At 39.0% G+C, this 17,518-nt stretch overlaps 1 protein-coding gene across 7 annotated transcripts in view; it reads left to right on the forward strand.

The window, feature by feature from the left end:
- Window positions 1–8,102: 8,102 nt before the first annotated feature.
- The window catches only part of CFAP206 (cilia and flagella associated protein 206), a 45,788-nt gene continuing 36,372 nt past the window's right edge, over window positions 8,103–17,518 (forward strand). Inside the window, exons 1-5 of one of the 7 annotated variants that reach the window (XM_071218591.1) lie at window positions 8,133–8,388; window positions 10,717–10,829; window positions 14,075–14,158; window positions 14,314–14,434; window positions 16,996–17,086. In XM_071218591.1, the coding sequence (XP_071074692.1) occupies window positions 14,139–14,158; window positions 14,314–14,434; window positions 16,996–17,086 (232 nt within the window). In that variant the 5' untranslated portion in view covers window positions 8,133–8,388; window positions 10,717–10,829; window positions 14,075–14,138. Of the gene's footprint in view, window positions 8,389–10,716; window positions 10,830–14,074; window positions 14,159–14,313; window positions 14,435–16,995; window positions 17,087–17,518 lie in introns of all 7 variants that reach the window. The other 6 variants (XM_004454495.4, XR_011650092.1, XM_071218592.1 and 3 more) reach the window with 6 other exon arrangements.

Genomic DNA, 17,518 nt, shown 5'->3' on the forward strand with positions numbered 1-17,518 from the left:
CCATTCCCCATATCCATCAGCTACAATGTCCACTTTTCCCACTCCAATGCCACCTTTTCTCTGTGGACCTTGGATTGGTTGTGTCCGTTGCACCTCTATGTCAAGAGGAGGCTCAGATTCCACATGGATACTGGATGCAATCCTCCTGCTTTCAGTTGTAGGCACTCTAGGCTCCATGGTGTGGTGGTTGTCTTTCTTCAACTCCGTCTTAGCTGAGTGAGGTGAGTCCAATAAATCCGACTGTAGGAGCTGGAGTCTGTTGAGGCTCAGGGCCTGGCTATCATATTGTCAGTCCAGAGATTCAAATCCCCTAAATATATCTTAAACCCCAACACCAACTACAATTCCAGTAAAGTAGCATGTTTTTTTTAAATAATAGCCTTTCTATGGGTGTAAAATGGTCTATCATTATAGTTTTGATTTGCATTCCCCAAGTGGTTAATGATTTTGACCAGCTTTTCATGTCCTTTTTATCCATTTGTATATATTTTTTGGAGTTATGTCTTTTCAAGTCCTTTGCTCATTTTTCATTTGCCTTTTTGTTGTTGAGTTGTAAGACTTCTTTATATATTCTAAATATTCAACTCTTATCAGATATGTGGTTCCAAATATTTCCTCCTGCTCTGTAGGGTTTTTGTTTTTGTTTTTGTTTTTTACTTTCATGATAAAGTTCTTTGATACAAAAAAGTTATTAATTTTTATGAAGCCCTATTTACCTATTTTTTCTTTTATCCTTCATTCTTTGGTATAAAGTCTAAGAAACCATTGCCTAACACAAGGTCCTAAAGATGTTTCTCTGTTTTCTGGTAGGAATTTTATAGTTTTGTGTGTGTGTGTGTGTGTGTATATAGGGCTTTTATCCATTCTGAGTTAATTTTTATTTATGGTATGAAGTTGTGGTTCACCTTCATTCTTTTGCAGATGGATATCCAATTTTCCCAGCACCATTTGTTGAAAAGACTATTATTTCCTCATTGAGTGGACTAGATACCCTTGTGAAAATACAATTGGCCATAGATGTGAGGGCTATATCTGAATTCTCAGTTCAATTTCATTTGTCTATATGTATGTTGTTGTGCTAGTACCATGCTGTTTTGATTAGTGTAGCTTTGTAATAAGATTTCAAATCAGGAAATGTGAGTCCCCTAATTTTATTCTTCTGATCAAGTTTTTTTCTTTTATTTCCTCTTATAAATTGAATTGTTTTCTTGATTTCATTTTTGAATTGTTCATTGCTGGTATAAAGAAGCACCACTAACTTGTGTGTCTTGATCATGTATCCTGGCCCTTGACTGAATTCATTTATTAGCTCTGGTATATTCTTGTAGGTTCTTTGGGATTCTATATATATACAATCACATCATCTACATATAGGGTAAATTTACTTCCTCCTTTTCAATCTGTATCCTTTAATTTCTTTCTTGTCTAACTGTTCTGGCTATAATTTCCAATACAATGTTGAATAATAGTGGTGACAGTGGGCATCCTTGTTTTGTTCCTTTTCTTAGGGGAAGCTTTCAGTCTTGCACCATTGAGTTTGATATTAGCTGTGTGTTTTTTTTGTTTTTTTTTTTCATGTATGTCCTTTAACAAAGTCCCAGTTTTCTATGTGTGTTTACCAAGAAGGGGTGGTTGATTTCATCAGGTGCCTTTCCTATGTTGAGATGATTATGTGTTTTCTTCTTTTGTCTATTAATGTGGTGTATCGATTGATTTCCTTATGTGAAACAACCTTGCATTCCTGGAATAGATTCTCCTTGACTATGTTGTAGAATTATTTTAGTGTTCTACTGGACTCAGTTTGCTAGTATTTTGTTAAGGATTTTTGCATCTGTATTTATAAGGGATAGGGATCTGTAATTTTCTTTTCTTGTGATATCATTATCTGGCTTTGGTAGTGGGGTGATACTGCACTCATGGAATGAATTAGGAAGTGTAACTTCCTCTTTAAATTTTTGGAAGAGTTTGAGTAGGATAGGTGTTACTTCTTGGAATATTTGGTCAAATTGACTAGTGAGTCTATTTGCTCTTTTAACTTTCTTTGTTAGAAGGTTTTTGGCTACAGATTCAATCTCTTTACTTGTTATTGGTTTGTTAAAGTCTTTTATTATTATTTAGTTTGGGTAATTTGTGTGTGTCTAGGAATTTGTCTATTTGATCTAAGTTATCTAATTTGTTAATATACAATTGTTCATGGAATCCTCTTTTAATACTTTTTATTACTGTGAATACAGTAGTAATGGCCCCCATTCATTTCTGATTTTAGTTATGACCTCTCTTTTGTTGATTCTCTCTATTGTTTCTCTGCTCTCTATTTCATTTATTTCCATTCTAATTTTTGTTATTTTCTTCCTTCTGCTTACTAGTTTAGTGTGCTCTCTTCTTTTTCTAGTTTCCCCAGATGTGAGATTAGGTCACTGATTTGAGATCTTCATTTTTAATGTTACTATTTAGGCTATAAATAGTAAATTTATAAATAAATTTATAAATAAATTTATAAATAAATTTAGGGGATAAATTTCCCTCTCAGCACTGCCTTTGCTGCATCCCATAAGATTTGGTATGTTGTGTTTTCATTTTCATTCACTTCAAGATGATTCCTAACTTCCCTTGTGATTTCTTCTTAGACCCACTGGCTGTTTAAGAGCATCTTGTTTAATTTCCATATGTTTGTGAACTTTCCAGTTCACCCTCTGTTATTGATTTCCAGCTTCTTACGATTGTGGTCAGAGAAAATATATTGTATGATTTCAATCTTTTTGGATTTATTGGCACTTGCTTTGTGACCAAACATGTCTATTCTAAAGGTCTACATGCACTAGAAGAGAATGTGCACTCTGCAAGTATAGATAGATACAGCCTTCTATAAATGTACACTAGGTCTGGTTAGTTTAAAATTTGTTCTGTTTTGTGTGATCTATTAACTTTAAAAAAATAATTCAAAAATATATTTTGTTCTGGTCCTCTGTTTCTTTATTGATCTTATGTCTAGATGTTCTATCCATTGTTGAAAGTGCTGTAGTGAAGTCTCCTGCTATTAATGTAGAACCATCTATTTCTCCTTTCAAATCTGTCAAAATTTGCTTCAAATATTTTGGGGCTCTGCTTTTAAATGCATATATACTTATAATTGCTATGTCTTTCTGTCAGTATATTGTGTCCTTCATTGGCCCCTACAACAGTTTTGACATGAATTCTATTTTATCTGATATTATTATAACTGCCCCACTCTCTACTGGTTACTATTTGCATGGAATGTTTTTTCCATCCTTTCATTTTAAACCTACTTATGCCTTTGAATTTAAGATGAATATCTTGTAAACAGCATATAGTTGAGCCATGCTTTTTTATCCATTCTGCCAATCTTGTCTTTTAACTGGAGAATTTAGTCCATTTACATTTAAAGTAACTACTGATAACATATAATTTTCTTTTGCCATGTTTCTACTTGTTATTTGTTAAGTTTTATACCTTTTTTGTCCCTCACTTCTTCCATTATTGACTATTTATTTCATCTTTTGTAAAGAACCCTTCTCATTTCCTTCTATGTATGTATGTTCTTCATATATTTTCTTTGTGGTTACTATGGGGTATAAATTTAAAATCTTAGATCTGTAACAATCTTATTTGGTTTGATACCAATTTAACTTCAAATAATGAAGTCTTCCTCAACACTTTTGTCCTCCCCACCTTTGTGTTGTTCTTATCACAAATTATATTTTTATACATTATGTCCAAAACCATGGATTGGGAAGCAGACAGACTTGGCCCAGTGGATAGGGCGTCCGTCTACCACATGGGAGGTCCGCAGTTCAAACCCCGGGCCTCCTTGACCCGTGTGGAGCTGGCCCACATGCAGTGCTGATGCTCGCAAGGAGTGCCCTGCCACACAGGGGTGTCCCCTGCTTAGGGGAGCCCTACGTGCAAGGAGTGTACCCCATAAGGAGAGCTGCCCAGCACGAGAAAAAGTGCAGCCTGCCAGGAGTGGCACTGCACACATGGAGAGCTGACACAGAAAGATGATGCAACAAAAAGAGACACAGATTTCCATGCCACTGACAACAGCAGAAAGCAGACAAAAAAGAAGAACACACAGCAAATGGACACGGAGAACAGACAACTGGGGTCGGGGAGTGAGAAATAAATAAAATAAGTCTTAAAAAAACAAACCCATGGATTTAGCAATACATTTTATGCTTTTGCATTTTAGATTCTTCATCAGCGGTCTTTATCTTTTTATGCTGTCTTCATCTATTATCTAGTGTCCTTTCCTTTCAATCTGAAGAGCTCCCTTTGCTGCTGGATTTTCTCTATGTTCTTGGCTATGGTACAAAAAAAAAGAACTTAAGAGCACACCAGTTCTGTTAGGTCAGTAGTTTATTAAGGAGAAGAGAAATGGGAGAGATTAACAGATTATGGGTCTCAGATAAACTTGTGGGTTGGTCCAGGCAGGGAGGAAAAGGGTTAAAAAGGGCTGATTTACAAATTACAAGTCCCCATTACAAATTACAAATTCCCATTACAGATCACAAATTCCCATTACAGATTATGAGTCCTCATGTCTACTTGTGCTGGTCCAAGCAGAGCGAGAAAGGGCAAAAACAGGGCAAAAGGTAAAAAAGGCTGATTTAGCTTCTGCGCTTGCTTTTTAACCCATTGATTACCTCACACCTTGTTAATGTTTGGGGGAGGAATCCCAGCTGTTTGCTGTTTTGATTGGCTACCCCATCCATCAATTCCCCTGGGGGACCCAATGGCAAGGCCCGTTGAGAATATTGGAAGCTTTTCATTGATCCCTGTTGAAATCCCATTCCAAATGGGAATTCGCAGGAGGTTCTTCCAGCAGCCCTCTTGTGGGGTCTTTCCCTCAGGGATAGTTCCCATGGCCATGTGTTTCATGGCCATAGTTTTCTGCCAGGTCCCAGATTTGTCTATTCATTCCCTAAACTAGCCTGCCTCACCTTTAGCATTGCTTGCAGGGCAGTTCTAGTGTTGATGCACTCCCTCAGCTTTTGTTTATCTTAGAATATCTTAATCTCTCCCTTACTTTTTTTCCCTTTTTTTTATTTTTAGAGAAGCTTTAGATTACATAAATGATACTTTGAAAATGTAGGGGGATTCCTGTACACCCTACCCCTCACACTTTTCCCCATTAACAATATCTTTCATTAGTGTGGTACATTTGTTACAATTGATGAGCACATGTTGAAGCATTTCTATTAACCATAGTCGATAATTTGCATTATAGTTTATACATTGCACTACACATTTTTATAGGTTTTGACAAAAAGTATAATGGCTTGTATCTGTCATTGCAGTGTCATTCAGAACAATTTCAATGTCCCCAAAATGCCCCATGTTCCACCTAGTCTTTCCTCTCTTTCCCCTCAGAACAAGGTAATTCTTGCCATTATAAGGATGCACTCAAATTCCTCCATATTTCTTTTTATAACTAGATTTACCATAAATAACAGGAGTATGAGCTATATTTTCATATTTGATTTTGTTAATAATAATAGTGATAAAGGTAGTAATAGTATATAAAATTTATTGATCCATCTGTTTATGCCATTTATCTATGCCAGAAACTGTGCTTTATAAGGATTACTTCATTTTATATTCACAACATTGTACTGTGATATCATTATCTCTGTTTCATACATGAAGATCTTGGACCTCAGAAAGTTTTACAGATAATAATGCTGCATAATAAAATACTTCAAAACTCAGTGGTTTAAAACAATAACTTATTACCACATAGCCATAAGTTGGCTGGAGTTTGGCTGATCTAAGCTAGACCCAGTTAGGCAGCTCTGTATCTCACAGAAAAATCAGGTGAGGCATCTCTATTCCATATGCCTCTCATTATTTTCCTTGGCCAAAGAGTTAACCAGGGTATGTTCTTTTCATGGAGATAATTATTGGCTTAAGAGGGAAAGCAGAAATTTTGGGTCTTTTAAGGCCTATGCTCTGGCCTGGCACATGGTCACTTGCACCACGTCCCATTGGCCAAAACAATGGGCTAAGCTCAAAGTCAAGTAGTAGGGAAGGATTCCCTACCAAGTCCCTGGCAAGTGTGTGGATGCAGGAAGAAGGGAAGAAATAGGGCCAATAATTCAATGTACAAAAAGCTAAATATTATTTCCAGAGTTATACCTCTGATAACAGAAAGGGGTTGAGTCTGGCTGAAGACAGCAAAAACCCAAGTAACAGTGGCTTAACAAAATAGGGGTTTATTTTTTCTTATATTATGAAAGGTCTGGAGGTAGCCAGTCAAGAAGGCTGAATTGGTTGCTCTGTAATATCACCAGGAACTCAGGTTCCCTTTAGATTTCTGTTCAGTCACCCTTAAAGTGATTTCATATTCATGGTCAGAATAAGGCTGCTGGAGCTACAGATGGCACATTCTCTTTTTCTAGTCAAAAGAAGAGAGAAGGAAATAGACATAATATGAAAGGGCTTTTCCTAACCCTCCAGTGATACCACTTACATTACACTGGCCAACACTGTTTCATAGGCTACCTCCAGCTGAAGGAGGGTTGAGATACCTTTTTTTTTCCCAGCAGAGAACATTATCGCCCTTAACACAATCAGCATTAGTAAGGGAGAGGAGAAGAAAATTGATATCAATAGGTAACTAACAATATAAGACACCCTCAAGAGGTGTTTGTAGCAGGATTTTCCCATTAGTTAAGAATTATAGTTAACACGGTGATATTATTTTCACCATCTTAAAAATATTTAATTTTATAAGTAATACATACACAAAGAAATGTTGATAGACATGCCAAAATATAAAGAAGAAAACAGAAATCAGCAGTGATCTCATCTCCCAGCTATAATCAGTTAAAATTTTGGTACATTGCCTTCACTTTGGTTATTTTTATATTTACAGTTTACAAATTGGGCTCATTCTCTACAGCTAGCCATTACCCCCTTCCCCATTATTTTTTCTTTATTTCATCTTACAAATCATAAGTTAATATATATTTATTATTACAGTCTACACATACCAAAAAGGATAAATAAAGATAATAACTTTCCCATTATTCTATTCTTAGATCAAAACACTGCTGATAATGGTAAATTGCCATATAAACTTTTTATATAGTATTCATGTGTGTACATGAATGTAGTTGAGGATATAAATTTGTATTTGACTTTTTAAAAATATAAGATAAACATTTCCTACTTAAGGTTTTTGTGAACATTATTTTTAATGTCTGCCTAGTATTTTATTTAATCTAAATGTCTTAAATATTGAGTGTTGAAATTTCCAATAATTTGCTATTATAAATCTTAATATTCTGAACATCTATTTTTTGCACAAGCTTCATCCATATTCCAGAAAAATTTTCTAGAAGAGGAAACTAAATAAAATCTTTCTTTACTATGACTTGTACATTCTTGAGGTTTTTGTATTGATTCGTTTCAACACAAATGGGAGTGGGGAGTAACCTGGGAATTTAAGCAAAGGATATTCTGCATATTTGTAATTTAAGAAAATTACTGGCAGTAGCTTTTTTGAAATTAAAAATATATTCTTTGATGCTCTGATGTCTATTTGACCCTGTTTCATATTTTTATGTCAGTTGACAGACCTAAGGAACGTTATTTTTGAGGAACAAAACTTTATTATTCCAACTTCAGGCAAGGATGTTTCCTTATGTTTTTTAATGTGCAGTCTTCTACCATCTTGTACCATCCCACGACAGACTTTGAACAACAGAACATGAAAGAAAACTGCGATCCTTTTTGCATTAAAAAAAAACAAAACTAAACTAAATACTTTCACAAGAACTTTGTTTCTCAAGTATATAACCCCTCCGTTTTCCTGTGCTCTATGAAGTGGCTCCTCCCTCCATCCCTCACTACCTTTCCTAAACGCCCTTTAAGTTCCCATACTAGCAAGTTAATACACTTTAAGAAATCTCGTATTTGACACCCTTAACCACTGAGGTGTAGTAAACTTGCCCTTCTCTACCCAGACTTGGACCCTTCAGTTTTCTGGTTTGTTTTCTGGAGCTCGACCCGTCCATACTTTGAGGAAAGACAGCTCCATCTCCCCGACCTTGGCTCCGCCCCGCCCCCTGCGGGTCCGCGTCTTCGGTCTCCATGGTTACGCGGCCTCCGAGGACGGCGCCCAGCAGCCCCGGAGGCCGCGGCAGAGGCCTCGGGGCAGACTCTTCTACCCTCGGTTTGGGCTCTCCTTGTCGTCCGTGGTTGGCCCGCCCCAGGCTCTGCGTCCTTAAGGAGGCGGGCGGCGGGCGGCGGGCAGAGCCCGGGCTGCCGGAGGACCCGTTCCACCTCCTGGAGACTCAACGTCAGTCAGGACCGCCCGGAGGGGCAACCGCGGACTCTTCCCGCCCGAGGAGCCCAGGCCTTCAGGTCAGACCTCCAGCCCGCATGGGGCGGGCGCCTGAGCCTTCCATTCTCTACTCCGCGCGGCTCTTAACCCACAAGGGCCGGGACTCCGGGGAGTTGGTACTTTGGGGTGTGGAGTGGGAGAGAGTACTAAGGAACGTCTTCAGCAGCCCCAGTAGGCTGTCCCGCAGCACGCGCGCACACGCACACGGGCGCGCGCACCGAGCCTGTCACGATCACTTGGTTGCCCTCGGCCTCCCTTCCACCTTTGGTGCGGGACCACTAAGGCACCTACCTACCTACCTACCTACCTACCTACCACCGCTAAGGCACCTACCTACCTACCTACCTACCACCGCTAAGGCACCTACCTACCTACCTACCCACCTAACCTACCTACCTACCACCGCTAAGGCACCTACCTACCTACCTACCCACTTACCTACCCTACCTACCTACCTCAAGCAGGCCTATGGGAGTGGGGAGTGGAAAGGGAATTGAGGCCATCAGTGAAAAACGCTTAGTTCACATAGCAAGTGCCCGATAAAGTCGTAAAGCTGGGAAGAGGTCAGGAAAAGGCGTTCGTGTGCGTTTCGACCACATGTGCTGTAAAAAAAATTACAAAGTTTCGTTAAATTGTTAATATTTATTCTTAACCTGCACCTACACTGGCTAATATTGAGGGGGAGCAAATTCCTAACGTCCAGTTTGAAGGCAATGCAACTAATGAACTGCAGTGTACACTCCAGGTGGTGATTTTGGACCTGGTATTTTTTGTTTGTTCTTTTTGCATATGGGGCTTCACCGCCCTATGATTGTCAGTACCAAATTGAAAACTGTTATAAAAGAAAAACAGTATAGAAGGTCTTCCATCCGTTCAGAGCCAAGTTTAGAAAATAACCGTAGCTAACATTCTTTGAGTATTTGGTTACAACTGTTGTTTTAAGTGCTTACCTTAGGCCGTGCACTAACCTAACCACTAAATGTATAGAACTCATTTAATCCTCATAGTAACTCTGGGAGGAGGTTAGTAGTAGTGTCTTTATTTTTCAGGTTAGGAAATCACCTCCCAGAGAGGTAAAGCAAATGCCCAAGGTCTCACATCTAGAAAATGGTTGGGTTAATGATGGGACCCAGGCACTCTGGTTCTACTTGACAAATGCCAAATGCTGCTTTTACCCATTCACCTGAACACTAATAATGCCTGATATTGTCCCTGATATTGATTACATGCTAAGTTTACTTGTGTTCACTTACTGATACTTAGGAAAAGCAGAAAATGTGATAACTGTTAAAAAAATCTAGCACCTTTTCCCGGTTTATAATAAATGGAATTAAAGCCAGGAGTTCCTTTTCCTGTCTCCCCAGTGTATAACACTCATATATTGATTTTTTTATTTCATAATTTTATCAGGAGTCTAAACTCCTTGTTGGATGTGCAGAAAAACGAGTTTAGATGATCTTGCTCAGATCTTCCTAAATGCTCTTGTAATTATGAAAGTTCATTTAGTGAATGGGGTAGAATTCCTCCCCTTTCAAGTGGTACTCTGCCACCTATTACATTTGGGGTTTGGGTTTCCCCTTCTATTTTTTTTTCCCCCAAATGTTGGTTAGTTTTTTTTTTTTTCAGTTTAAAAAATCATATCAATTACTTTCAGTGATTACCATCCTTTTTTAAAATAATTTTTTAAAAGATTTATTTTATTTCTTTCTTTCCCCTTCCCCTGCCCCAGTTGTCTGTTCTCTGTGTCCATTTGCTGCATGTTCTTTTTGTCCGCTTCTGTTGTTGTCAGTGGCATGGGAATCTGTGTTTCTTTTTGTTGCCTCATCTTGCTGCGTCAGTTCTCCGTGTGTGTGGCGCTATTCCTGGGCAGGCTGCACTTTCTTTGTGCTGGGCAAGCTCTTCTTATGGGACGCAATCCTTGCGCATGGGGCTCCCCTACACGGGGGTGGGGGGGGCACCCCTGTGTGGCAGGGCACTCCTTGCACGCATCAGCACTGCGTGTGGGTCAGCTCCACACGGGTCAAGAAGCCCAGGGTTTGAGCCGCGGACCTCCCATGTGGTAGACGGACGCCCTAACCACTGGGCCAAGTCCGCTTCCTGATTACCATCCTTTAGGTCATAAGAGAAATGTTTCAGTCATTTAGAATCTTAACCATTCTCTCTGTTGTCAGTATAGTCCTTCATTTAAAAATGAACAAACTAATGAAAAACAGGAGGGGCTAGATACTAACAACTAAATACTAATAAGTCAATTAATAATATTATGACTCTAGAAATATAATAGTGGAGAAAATTCAGGGAAAACGTGTAAATACAACTATTAAAATATCAATCATTGTTTAATTTAGCCAGAATGCCTCCCACTCAGGCAGAAAGTGTTATAAAGAATATCATTCGAGAAATAGGACAAGAATGTGCTGCCAATGGAGAGATTGTTTCTGAAACGCTGGTTGCTTTTATGGTAAGAATGAACATTTTTGTGAATTACTCCTGTATTAAAAATTTAAGTGGTGCCCGTTTTTCCCTTAAAATTCAGTGAAGCATTCCTAGTTTGTATTCATTTGAAAATATGTTGAAATCCTGGGAGAAGTTAATAAACAGTATTTTTAAAAAATCTATAAAGCATGTCAATTCTTGATTATAAAGACTGTTTCAGAAGGTCTTGAGTTTTAGAGACATCAGTAATGTTTGCTTCCTCTGTAGCAATTTTTTTAATTGCATTTTTTGAAGATACATAGATCACAAAAAATGTTACATCAAAAAAATATAAGAGGTTCCCACATACCCCACACCCCACCCCACTCTCCCACATCAACAATCTCTTTCATCATCGTGGCACATTCGTTGCATTTGGTGAATAAATTTTGGAGCACTGCTACCCTGCATGGATAATAATTTACGTTGTAGTTTACACTCCCGCCAGTACATTCAGTGGGTTATGGCAGGATATATAATATCCTGCATCTGTCACTGCAATATCATTTAGGACAACTCCAAGTCCCGAAAATGTCCCCTTATAACATTTCTTCCCTCTCCTTGCCCTCAGCAACTACTGTGGCCATTTTCTCCACATCAATGCTACAATTCCTTCCATTACTACTCACAATAGTTCTATAGTAGAACCATTAAGTCCACTCTAATCCATATTTTATTCCTCCATCCTGTGGACCCTGGGATGGTGATGTCCACTCCACCTCTATATTGAGAAGGGGCTTAGATCACACATGGTTGATGGATGTGATTCTCTTGCTTACAGTTATAGGCTCTCTCAGTTCCCCATCTTCACCTCTGTTAGCTGACCTGGGTAAGACCAACCAACACAGGAGAGTAGGAGTTGCAACTCTGCTGAGGCTCAGGGCCCAGCTGGCACATGGCCAGTCCAGAGATTCAAGTCTCCTGAGTGTACACCAATATCAACCACAGATTCAGTAAAAGTGGCAGGCATATGTAGAAAGGTCATATCTGAGTCCAACTCTATCACACTCAGGAACACAAATTCCAAAGTAGGGCCCACTGACAAGGCACTGAACTCCAGAGCCATCTGCCATGACTGTAGAACCTGTGTGTCTCCATAGCCCTCAGGAGCACTAGTACCTGGGTTTTATCTACCTTGGCTGTCTCTGGGATCCTGCTGAGGCGTGCTTAAGCACAACCCGTCTGATGACCTCCTGACTCCTTTTTGAAGACTCTTAGCCTTATAAATTCATTTGTCTTTACCATTTCCCCCTTTTATTCAAAGTCTTTTTTCTAGTTGCATTACCAGTTAGTGATTGAAGTAATCCCTCAGCAACAGGGAGGCTCATCCCCAGGAGTCATGTCCCACGCTGGGGGGGAAGGTAATACATTTACATGCTGAGTTAGGCTTAGAGAATGGCCACATTTGAGCAACGTGGAGGCTCTCAGGAGGTAACTCATAGGCACCTGCAGCTCTAAGCCTAATTGAAATTTCAGGCACACAGGCTCATAAGCATAGTCATCAGTATCAAGGGCTCATCACTGGAGCATACTTCTTCACTGTTCTTTGCCCTTGTACTTGGGGGATTGTTGCTTGGGGGATTGAGGAATGTGACAGAGCTCCCTAGCTAGGAACCCAGCACTCCCTCAGTTGTCATTTGTAACTGTAACAACTACGAAAATACCCAACAAATATCTGAACATTTTTATATACCGTATATACATGCCCTGGAGAGCTCCCTCCCAACCATGTGTCCTCCATCAATAACACCGCACACCAATGTTCCTCCCCTGCCATAGTTGAACCCCTCTGTGGTCCAAAACTTCTTAAAAAATGAAGCTTAATATATTGCCAAACTCAATTAGTAGGAAAATGAAATAGCAATGATAGGTTTAAAGATTAGAAATAGAATACATTCTAATTTAGAAAAACTAAAATAAAGTAAAAAGTAAATTGGGGTATTAAAAAATGAAAAATATCATAAAACTTTGTTTTTGACATTTTGCCCTTTATCACTGTAATAGGTGATGCCCTGTATGTACAATGGCAAGGCAATTTCTTTCATTCCTTCAGTTGTCTACATCCTTTTTTTTTTTAATTTTGTCTTCAAAAAAGTTTTAGATCACAGTAAGGTCACATATACAATATAGGGGACTCCCATATATCCAGCATCAAACCCTTTTCCCCCTTCCCCAGCAATGATTTTTTTACATGTTCACGTTATATTTGCTCTAGCTGATGTACAGATATTGACACATAGCTACCAAACATGGTTCCATTTTGGTTTACATTATGGTTTATATTTTAGACTGTACAATTTTCTAAATTTTCAGTTACATTATGGTTTACATTTTAGCCTATAGACTTTTATACATTTTTGGTGAGATTTAACATGTCCTATATCCATCATTGCATGATCTTGTGGAACACTTCCAGTGCCCCCAGTTACCCTGCTTCTATCTATTCTATTTTCTCTCCACCTCCCCTCAGGGCCCACAGTGACAACCAAGCTTCACTGAAGGACCAGATTCACAGATACTTGCAGCAATGCTGAGGGCTAGACACGCTAGACTCTCCTCCCACATTGGGAGCCACCAATGCTCTGAAGAGACACCCTTCCCACTGTTTGAGAACATCAGGCCTTCCCAGGATGGGGGTACACCTTCCCACACATTGTATGGTTCTCCACCCAATGATATAACACTATGACACAGTCCCTACAAGCCTGCCCCTGTGCCAGATGCACCCCAATAAGCACCTTAAACAGATAAACCTTCCTTATTTTATTTTCTAAAGAGTTTTCTCAACATTATAGTTTCAGCCAAGTACCTGACAATCTCCCATGTTCATCTGTTCCCTGCATCCTTCCCCCCCCATGATGGAATTTTTTAACATGTATTTTGTTTGCTCTTATAAAAATTACTTATTGCCTTGGTCACTTTCTTTTTGTTTTTGATTAATAATACACAATAAAAGTGAAATAACATTTTGAAATAATTATCCAATCTAAAATCTAGCCATTGCTTTCACCCTGTTTCCCTATATAATTTTTCTAGCACCTCTTTAAAATTTGATATTTGTTGTTTCCTTTTTTCAACCTCTGAAGATGATGAATTGGGTAATAAGAAAAATACCTGAAGAATCAACTCCTGAGTAATCAAGAGGCAGGTGTTAAATGGAAACATATTAAACTTATTTCACAGTCACACAAACTAATAAAATTAATTAATGGATTCTTTTTCTTTTCTCAGGTGAAAGCTGTTGTCTTGGATCCAAGTAATGGCTTTAACATTGATAGAACCCTTATAAAAAGTGATGTGCAGAAACTTGTTAAGGTGATTATTCAACAGTTCTCAAATTTGGAATTATTTATTCACAATTATAAATATGTTTGCATTAGTCACCATAGCCTTTAGCTACGTAAAGCAAAATCCCACCAAATTGTAGTGCAAATGAATGAGGGATTTTTTTTTCTCATAAAAATACACAGGCAGTACTTCCAGGCTTCCTGTTCCCCTTGTTCCCAAAATAGCTACTCCCACTGTGGGCAGGAAGAAGGGGGAGGACAAAGTGCAATGTGTGTGCCAGTGGAGTCTGTTACTTTCTATCAGGTAAATGCTAGTTTTCCCATAAGCCCTCCTATGTGCTTCCAGTTTATTGATTTTATTATGATTTCGCAAGTGAACCTGGGATGTTGATTTTTTTTTTCTTTTTTTCAACTGAACAAATATTTGCCCCAAAACAATAAGGGACTCTGTTAGTAAGGAAAGAGGGACATGAATACTGGGTGGGCAGGTGGCGGTACCTGCCACAGAGTTTTGGAGACATCTCATTATTAATCTAATGTTACATTGGGGACATTAATTGATCTGTTATATGCTGTGAGGTTTTGTAGTACTAAATTAAGATTCATATCAATATAATTGATTCAATGTAATCACGTTTTTCAATTCTAAAGGAAAAATTGAAACCAAAGCAAAATAACCCATATGTGGAAATCAAGTACATGTGCTTGCAAACAAGTTTGAGACCTAAAGAAGACAAGGACTTTAGACATCTTTAATGTTTTTCATGTGTTTTCATGGAAATCACTGGATTTAGTTGTTTAATTTTCTAAAAATTCACGTTAGTTTTTTTTTTTTTTTCTCTTGGGCGTAATGAATTTAATTCCCTCCTTCACACAAAGCATATGAAGCAAGCTTTTGTAAACTTTATATGGACATTTTCTGGGCTCATAGAAAGGGGCTGGAGAAATTTTCATCATTTCCATCTTCTGTGCAGGTCTATCTGCAGATGCTGCAAATGTTAGGAAAAGATTTGGAAGCTTGGAGCTGAAGATTATGTTGTTAGGGCAATTCTGCCATAGAGACTCCATGATTCCTAAGGGCAGGCTAGAGCTGGAACTTTATTTGCTGACTTTAAATGTTATCTTAAACTTGTTATTAGCTGTAGTGCAATAGGGGAAATGACTGTAGTGGTCAGAAATTTTACTGAAAAGCCATTGAGGAGAATCAAGGAGGATAGAAAATGTTTTCCCCTTTTCATGGTTCAAAAAGAACTTTTCCTCTTTTTCCTCCAACTCTACTAAGTTGGAAAGAATCAAACTCAACATACTTTTTTTTTTTTTTTTTTTTGAGGTATCAGGGCTGGGGGATTTAACCCAGATCCTCGTGTTTGGGAAATTGGCACTCAACCACTGAGCCACATCAGCTCCCCCGAGTTGTTTTTTTTCATTTGTTTGTTTGCTTGCTTGCTGTTTGCTTTTGTTTTTAGGAGGCAACAGGGATCAAACCCAGGACCTGCCCTGTGGGAAGCAGGTGCTCAACTGCTGAGCCACATCAGCTTCCTCAATATACGTTTTTTTTTCTTTTTAATAATTTAATTTATTTCTCCCCACCCCCTTGCTCTTTGTACTTGCTGTGTTGTTCGTCTTCCTTGTTTCTTTAGGAGGCACTTCTGATATGGGAGGGAGGTGCCTAATCGCTTGAGCCACCTCTGTTCCCTGTTTTGTTGTGTCTCTCATTGTGTTATTCTTCTTGTGTCTCTTGTTGAGTCAGCTTGCCACGCCTGCCTGTAGCATGAGCTTGCTCTTTTCTTTTAGGAGGCACCAGGAACTGAACCAGGGACTCCTATGTGGTAGGCGGGAGCCAATCACTTGAGCTGCATCCTTTTCCCCTTCAATATACTTTTTTTCTTGATATACTTTTAATATGACAGCCACATAAACTGGCAAAGTATATCATAATTCAAACGATAAAAATAGTTTCCTTTTTTCTCAATTAAAATTCATGTGGACGAGCTAATAATTTTATTTGTGAAGTCTGGTTTTAGAACAGTATTTCCCTACCTAGGAGATCCAGGTTCCTAGACTTCCGTAAAAATAGGACCTCCAATTCTCACTCCTGCATTCTTCACCCTTGTTTCTGCAGTCTCCTGTCCCTGCCCAACCAAGCAGGGCCGGGGCTGGGGGAGGTGGGTGTGAAAGTGGTGCTGCTAACCTGCCTGCCAGCTACAGTATATGAAGCCTTAGGGGTGAGAATGTGCAAAAAAGAAAAGAAAGAGTAAAACCTTGGTTGATCATCCAGTTTAAAGGACAAGGCAGAAAAGACTGAGTCATCTATGTTGGGGGAAATGGGGAAAACCAGACCAGAAGAAGGAATTTTCAAAAAATGGCAGCAGCAGAGAAATTTCATGAACAGAGGATGTTGGCTGCAGCAGCTTTTTATGAAATGGATGTGACCTTCAGCATCAACAAAGAAGCAGTGCTCAAGGCTCACGTAAATAGTAATGAGGTACTCTAAAGCAGCTCTAGACATAATTATAAGGTTCACGGCACATTTATTCATATTTAGATATTTATCCTTGTTTAGATTGTCAAGTTTTTTGCCTTTGACTAGAATATTAGTTTTTGCCTTTGACTAGAACATTAGTGTGGTGATAGTGGTTAACTCAGGGGAAAGCAATTTATTACTAAATAAATGTGATTTATTAGGTAGACTATGAAGTGTGAAGTCCTCAAAGAGAAAAATAATAATAAAAAGTGTTCTTGGTGGATAAATATCAGGAATCATTGCTTTGATGTGCCTCTTTACTTTTGAAACTAACTTTGGAAAATAATCCTGAGTGTTTCAGAAAAATGTACTAGAAGTATTAATGGACTATTCTTTTCTAGCTCTGTGTGACTCGGCTTTTGGATAGTAAAAATCCATCCTTGGACACCATTAAAATGCAAGTCTACTTTGATATGAATTATACGAATCGAGGTAACATATTCTACCTATTTTTTTTTAAAGATTTATTTTATTTCTCTCCCCTTCCCCCAACCCCACCCCAGTTGTCTGTTCTATGTGTCCATTTGCTGTGTGTTCTTTGTCCGCTTCTGTTGTCAGCCACATGGGAATCTGTGTTTCTTTTTTATTTCTTGCGTTGTCTTGTTGTGTCAGTTCTTTGTGTGTGCAGCGCCATTCCTGGGCAGGCTGCACTTTCTTTCCCACTGGGCGGCTCTCCTTACAGGGCGCACTCCTTGCGCGTGGGGCTCCCCTATGCGGGGGACACCCCTGCGTGGCAAGGCACGCCTTGCGCGCATCAGCACTGCGCATGGCCAGCTCCACACGGGTCAAGGAGGCCCGAGGTTTGAACTACGGACCTCCCATGTGGTAGACGGACACCCTAACCGCTGGGCCAAGTCCACTTCC

Source organism: Dasypus novemcinctus, chromosome 11 (assembly GCF_030445035.2).
Source record: "Dasypus novemcinctus isolate mDasNov1 chromosome 11, mDasNov1.1.hap2, whole genome shotgun sequence".
Classification (NCBI taxonomy): Eukaryota; Metazoa; Chordata; class Mammalia; order Cingulata; family Dasypodidae; genus Dasypus; species Dasypus novemcinctus.